Source organism: Phallusia mammillata, chromosome 3 (genome assembly GCF_965637545.1).
Source record: "Phallusia mammillata chromosome 3, kaPhaMamm4.hap1.1, whole genome shotgun sequence".
NCBI lineage: Eukaryota > Metazoa > Chordata > Ascidiacea > Phlebobranchia > Ascidiidae > Phallusia > Phallusia mammillata.
In genome coordinates, this window is record NC_137254.1 from 841,464 (window position 1) to 848,980 (window position 7,517).

Genomic DNA, 7,517 nt, shown 5'->3' on the forward strand with positions numbered 1-7,517 from the left:
CTAATTAAAATATATAATCCAATGGTATTTACAATACAAAAAAATCAATACTGAGCAGAATTAAATTCAAGTTATTATTGGTTCGGTCCAGAGTTGTAAACGGGCCTGAAAGTACAAGCCCGAAACCCGGCACGAACCCGAATCGTTTTTGAGAAGCCCGTTTAGGCCCGAAAGTTTGATTGGCAGGCCAATACTTGAAGCCGTAGAAAAGACCAAGACAACAAACACAATATACAATAGGTCCCGAACAAGGCGTTTTAAAGCTTTTTGACATTAGGTCAGATCCAGCAACTGGTTATTTAGCTAGTTAAATTTATTTGAAAAAAAATACTGACACAAAGTGTAAAGTCAGGCCTGAATAACGCCGGATTTTTTGGAAAAAACCTAAGCCCGAAACCGGTCCGACTTACAACTCTGTTGTAAGCAGCGACATACAAATTTTTTTCCCCTACCGTTTGTTTTTCCCTACTGGTTCGGCCATCCAACACAAGTATGTTTTCTTATCTGTCCCCTTACTGAAATTAATTGCCCACCCCTGGACTGAAACGTCTCATTATGGCTGATTTTGTCCACTTAATGTTGCGATGAATTAAATATATCAAGCGAAAAAACACAAGACGAAACCTGTTTAAAAATCTGATATAAATAAATCTAGACACAATTCTGTTAGACTAAAAATCTCCCGAGCTACTTTACACTGCGAACTTAACTAAACCCACTTGCAATCTGAATAAACCGCAATTTCGCAGAATATTTATAGGCACTGAAACGGAAACGACAGGTGATATGTAGCACTGCCTTCTATCTTTCGATCTTACACACCGGTGTCATCCGGCTTGTTTTCTGAAATCAGATGACGAACGCCAATTTGCGTTACACTGTACGTATATACTAACTGCAAAACAACAAATTGGTTCTTTATATTTTGTAAATTAGCGCTTTGAATTTAAACTAGCATGTAGTATTGTAAGTTTCGGAGATATAAAAAGCTTGTGCATAAACTTTCAACTTGCAAAGTCGTGCATGTAACAATCGTTATGGTTGACTGTACGAAACTCGTTAGGAAACCCGCTTTAAGCTTGCAAAGTCGTGCATGTAGAAACAGAGTTTTAAACGTGCCTGAAATGGATGCCAGAAACGCGGCCCGAACCCAAATCTTATTTGAAAGCCCGTTTAGGCCAGAAAGTTTGATTGACATGCCTATACATTGAAGCCTTAGGAAAGACATAGACAACAAACACATTAGACAAATAGTCTGAAACAAGGCGTTTTAGGGCTGTTTGACATTAGGTCAGGTCCAGCAACTGGCCACTTAAATTTATTCGAAAAAATACTGACACAGAGTGTAAAGTCCAGCCCGAATCAAGCCCGTTTTTTTGACGAAACCCACACCCGAACCCGGCCCGACTTAGAACTTTGTGTAGAAAGCTATGTGGTTTACTTAACGATGCTCGTAAGAAAACCCGCTTTATCTGTGCAAATTCGCGCACGTAACAAGCGCTATGGCTTGTTTTGATCAAACAAAAAGCATGCATACGTTCAAATGTTTTTAGGCACCGTTTTTATTTAAGTTAGGGGCAAATAGCAAAGCAACCCGCCGGTTAGTTTTTTGTTAAAGACGACGATTGCAAAATGGCCAAGCGTTAGAACACTGGTCTTACGTAAGCATGGAAAATACACAGTATACCACTCTCTGGGTAATTTGCTACAAGCGCAAGCCTCGTCCTTTCGGACTCATTAGAAAACTTTCTTAGGTAAGCATGGAAAAATACACAAGCGACCAATTAGGTATTTTGTTATGATCACGTGACCTTTATAAGCATCATCCTTTCGCGGGCATAAGAACACCTTTAAGCAAGCATTGGAAAATGCGGCATGAAGAGCGATTCAGTGGTTGCTCCAAATTATTATCAATGCATTGTGCGTGGTGCGTTATTACAAAAGATATAACTTAGTTTCATCAGAAATGTGTAAATTGGAACAACGAAATGCGGAATAAAACTACATGACTGAAAGGAATCAAATTCAAAACGCAAACATTATAGATAGCAGATCTGCGTCAACAGGCGTTGTGACATCACTATCATTTCTAGCAACGAGTCATTACATTCCATCATGCGTGACAAGGCTTCCCATATGAGCTTAATGAAGGGTTATTTCCTGCGCTTGCAAAACGACACCAGTAACACGTTAGATGCAAGCAAAACAAAACTGCCACCCTAAGAATTACGGCGCTTAAATTCCTTTGAGAGCTGAACATTTATCTAAATGGTCGAGCTGTGGTATGTAACAAATCGCCCACTCGGCGCGCCCGCAAAATTGTGATGATTTTATCAAGGCGCGTTTGGTTTTACGCACAGTCCACTGAGTTAATACTGCATTGTAAATTAGCAATGCACGCAAGTTGTGAAATTTCCGGTAGAAAATGGAGTTTTGGCGAAGTTTGTGTTTTGGCCCGAACTTTTTTAAAATGCGAAACTTTAGATAAATAAAATCGTTAAATAAATAAAATCAGTTTCACAACCAACCAAATTAATTTATCAAAACATCATAAATTAACCAATCTTGTCTCTATACAACAGTAGCCACGTTGTGAGTTCTTACTTTATTAGTTCTACCAAAAAAAATACAAATTATTTTGCAGACAACGTGGCTTGTGTTTTGGAAAGACTACGATTAAGTAATGTAAACTGTTTAGGAACCTGTACACAGCGATAACACTAACTGTTTTTTTTCGCAGGTTTGAGCTGCTTGATACGCAGAAAAACGCTCGGTAGGCGATCGTCAGTTATGAAAAGAGAACAGTTGGTTAATTTCGGTAGAACTACTAAAGTGATTTCCTATTTTTGAGTGTCTCTATCGCCCCCCGCTGGTTGTATTAACTCCTTCACGACTTTGTATACTCAATATACGTTTTCCCAAACCCACTTTGTGTAGTCAACCATAGCGCTTTTTCCAGTATTACACCAATTTAGGTTACCCTACGTAATTCAAAAGGGTTGTTGCACAAAGTAACTGCATGAAAGCTGGTAGATTTGCTGCAAACCCCATACAACCACGTTTAGCAATTAACAAACTTAAATCGGCCAGTGTGGTTTTCGAACCAACAACTTTGCGAACATTTCAAAGCACTTAGAGACGGTTTAAAGCACAACAAATATTTTGCAGGATTTTTTCTCATGTTTTACGCAATCGAACTGGCATTTGAAGCGATCCTCGGCCAACAGTCGGCACATTCTTTTGCCACAGGACCAGTGATAGCAGAACCTGAGGATGCAAAAAGTATGTTTTTAATATCAAGTGGCAAGAGTCAAGTCAAATTTATTTACATTGTCACTTCATCACACTGTCATTGTTACATATTTTCAAAAAACAGAAAAAAAACTGGTTTATTTAACAAAGTTACAACAACAAGGATCCCTGCTCTGAAGGTATAAAGTATATTTCTTTTGCTAACGAGAGCAAATAAAACCACAATCACCAAAGTCATGGGTCTTGTAAATTGCAAACACAATAAACTTATCACTGTAGCAACTATTGTGTCAAACAAATTGATGTTGCATAAAACATATCTACCATATGTGAAATTTGGAATATATGGATTTTGTGCCAAAGTGCACAAACTTATGATAGGAATAGAGCATGCTTTGGATAGTTAGGTTCTGTTCAGATTCAAGTCTTGGCATCAGGGTATTCAGTCCCGAAAGATGGTAAAATGAATCATCATAGCTAGAACAATTTTGTTTGTGGCAAATTGTTTACTTTAGCATATGGCACCAAATTTTGCTCACGCCCCAAGAAGTTGCTGTCATATTACTGTGTAACATAAATCTTTACAGTACTATCTAACTGCATCATGAATCCCCAAAACCAGGGGTGGGGAACCTGCGGCCTAAAGGCCACATGCGGCCTATTGGGGCACAAAGTGCGGCCTTCCAAGTCAAAATACATTTTTAGGATGTTGGGACTACTGACTGCAACAGGCGCAGAAAAACTAGAGCCAATAGTCCCATAGTGCTACATGCAGCGATTTCCGTAGGACTACCGAAAGGCCAAGGTTCTACAATCTTAATTGAGTTGCAAAAGAACAATTGTTTGCGCATAATCGAATGTCTTAAACTCGTCTGTGATGTCACAAGGTGTTCTTAGATCATTGATATTTGTAAACAAGCGAGTTTCTAGTATAAATAAATCCATAATGTTGTAGTGAAGGTGAAAATGCAGTCAGGAATTTTATTTAGCTTCGACAGTAAGTCCTACAACACTACGAGGGAATAACAAAACGACCATTCTGCAAGTCAAAAGGTTAAACAGCACTGTCAATGGCCTGGGAAATAGTCTATGCGGCCTAACGAGTGTCGATAAACTGTTTGGTGGCCTTTACATACAAAAAGGTTCCCCACTCCTGCCCAAAACATATTGTCAAATGCTGTAAAATTTAGATGTAACTTTACAGTTGGCAACCTTAAATTTTTCAAAATGTATGCATTAAAATAACCATCGCAAAATATTAATGGTTTTGGGTAAGTTTAAGATTTCAATTCAGTAAAACCTAGTGAATTAAAATCAGTACATTTCATTTCAACAGGTTTTACTGGGCTAAACATGGTGCGTTAAACTTAATAAAATACATATTCAATGCTTTACCTTTCATTTCGCCCTTGACATTAACTATCACCCCAGCATTGTCCTCGAAATATACAAACTGCCCATTTTTCCGATGTATCGGCTTCGATTGGCGTATAATAACTGCAGGGTGAACTGTTAGACAAAAAAAGTACTGTATTAAAACCTGGATATCCTAAAACATTTGTGTATTTGCAAATAACTTTCAGAAACACCAATAAATTTTTTAACCTTATCCAGAAATTATTTTGACCGAAGTATTAGAATTTATGGTATATATAGTAAGACAATGTAGTGGTAAACTTATAAAAAGATTGACGAACTCATTTGAACCAACAATTTTTGTATTGAACCCAAGTTACACAAAAAAACAAAATAGTTAGTTTCACCTTTTTTCCTTAGTTCCGGTTTACCCTTTTTCACAGTTGCAAGTACGACATCACCAACGCACGCAGCCGGTAGACGATTTAAACGACCACGAATGCCTTTGACAGCAATAATGTACAGATTTTTTGCACCTAAAACAAGCACATTATTATAAAACCTATTGTAAGTCCAATTCATACATTTGTAGCTGGGTTATAAGCCAGCTTTGGGCATTCAACCGTGAAAGTATGTCAGTAATAAACAGTAACATGACTCAGATAATTTGAACATCAACAAATTGTTTTCTGCCCCGAAAGATGGTAATATAGATTATCATCATTGTCATGTTTTTCTTTTGTACATAAAACTTGTTTTTAGTTGTTTAAGTGCTTTAATTCTTGCTTGCCGTAATTCATTTAAGTGCCATTTTAGGTAAGTATTTGTAAAAACCAACAACCAACCCTGGTTATTGTGTATATCAATAATAAATTCATTTACTAACTAGAAAAGGTGGATTGCCTTGTTATTGCTTATTTGTATTATCTTTGTCCTATTACACACCATATGACGCCCTATGTAAGCAAAACCAATAGTTCGTGTGATTGGTTATGGTGGAAATAGGATAAAAATATTTACAGACTTCCAAAGGACAAATACCAGAAAGATTCAATCCAAACTTTAAAAGGTTTTGCAGATTTTTTTTATTATAATTTTATAAATTTGTAAAAGTAGTAAAATAAAAAGGAAAATACTACAAAATCAGGTTGAGAATTGAATCTCTAAGTTTAACTATTATAACGCGCATACAAGCACTGTTTTAAATATTTTAATAATTAATTTATTTGTAATAAAGATCATACACTTGACACTTTACAAATACGGTGTATCTAAAACATACAGGACCGCTCAGTGCTTATCGCTTGGTGCACCTTTACCAGATTGGAAAGTTTTGTTTTTGCGCGGAGGATATTTTTTTCGCCAAAATAATTGCGCGGATTTTTGCGCGGAATTACATTTTTCTGCACGCATTGAGAGATTTTTGATTGACAGGCATTTTGCATGTAACGCCTGCAACACTATCTAACAAAAAGAACAACAAATAAACACTACGAATCTTCAATTTTGCTCTATTGCGCACGCAGCTGCTTTGCTAAACTGTAAAAATTTTCATAACGATTCAAACATTTTTTGGCTGTTACATTTCTTTCTTTTGAAGTAATTTAGGATTGCCGAACTGCTTTTGATTATTTGTCAGAAAAACATTATTTTATGTAACTTGAATAGCCGGCGGTCACTTTAATGTCATAACTACGTCCTAAAAATACTGATAAATGTCCTTTAAACGACTACGTTAGCGTATCAAAAATGTTATTGCAAGCGTGACGATCGGTAAGTTACGATGCGCTTGACTGATTTACGTGGAATATTCGCGAAATAAGGTTTGTGACGACATATAACTTCATTGTGCAACGTAAATATAATATTTTACAGAAAGTTTATTGAAGTTACCTATAGAAGCTGTGGTAAGTTGCACGGACAACATTTTTTTGCGCGGATTACACGTCAAAAGCCTAAATTTGCGCGGATTACAAGGGAAAATCAAAAATATTTTAAATCCTCCGCGCAGGCCATTCTTTCCAATCTGGCACCTTTATATCGCTTGGTGCACATTTATATCGCTTGGTGCACATTTATATCGCTTGGTGCACCTTTATATCACTTGGTGCACATTTATATCGCTTGGTGCACCTTAACATCACTTGGTGCACATTTATAACGCTTGGTGTATCTTAATATCACTTGGTGCACATTTATATCGCTTGGTGCACCTTAATATCACTTGGTGCACATTTATAACGCTTGGTGTATCTTAATATCGCTTGCGCTTGGTGCATCTTTATGCCAGGTTATTAAAAAAACAATAAACATAAAAGTTTTGTTTTTATCTGGTAATAAAATGCAAAGGTGTAACTAAATCAACGAATTTAATTGTCCTGTTTTTACATCACGATTCTTCAAACATTAGTTCAAACCAGACCAGATAAAAACAGGAAACATTTTAAACAAGCTAATTTGGTATTTAATACTATACAAACCTGTATTATCTGCACAGTTGACTACGGCGCCAACCGGTAAACTGAGGGTGATACGGAATTTACCTCCAGACGCGCCTCCACGTCCTAAACAACAACAAAATACTTAAAATTATTGCGAAAAACTGCATCACTATTCTGGGCTTAAAACAGAAAACAAGTCATAAAAAACTTGTCTAAACAGACACAAAACACTTGCTGGTGAACAGGCTCAATTTAGTACATTTGTATTAAAGTTTAGAAAAGGATTTAGGCAGATTTAAACTCTTTTTAACCGACCTCTCTTCGACATGATTCTTGTTGGAAAAGAACCAAATGCGCATAATTTTGTTTCACCACGCACATTTCGGTGGCGCTATAACAATAAAATATTTTATTAGGCGGGGTTTTTCAGCCTGCGTGGCAGATTTTTGTTTAGAATTATGTTAACAG

At 36.7% G+C, this 7,517-nt stretch overlaps 1 protein-coding gene across 1 annotated transcript; it reads right to left on the reverse strand.

The window, feature by feature from the left end:
* Nucleotides 1-3,160: 3,160 nt before the first annotated feature.
* On the reverse strand, nt 3,161-7,439 carry LOC145218841 (large ribosomal subunit protein uL14). Its single transcript, XM_080086246.1, has 5 exons — nt 7,365-7,439; nt 7,089-7,172; nt 5,016-5,144; nt 4,648-4,761; nt 3,161-3,267 (listed from the first exon to the last, which is right to left on the reverse strand). The coding sequence occupies exons 1-5, from the start codon at nt 7,375-7,377 to the stop codon at nt 3,185-3,187; spliced, it is 423 nt and encodes a 140-aa protein (XP_079942372.1). The 5' UTR covers nt 7,378-7,439; the 3' UTR covers nt 3,161-3,184.
* Between the last annotated feature and the right edge of the window lie 78 nt (nt 7,440-7,517).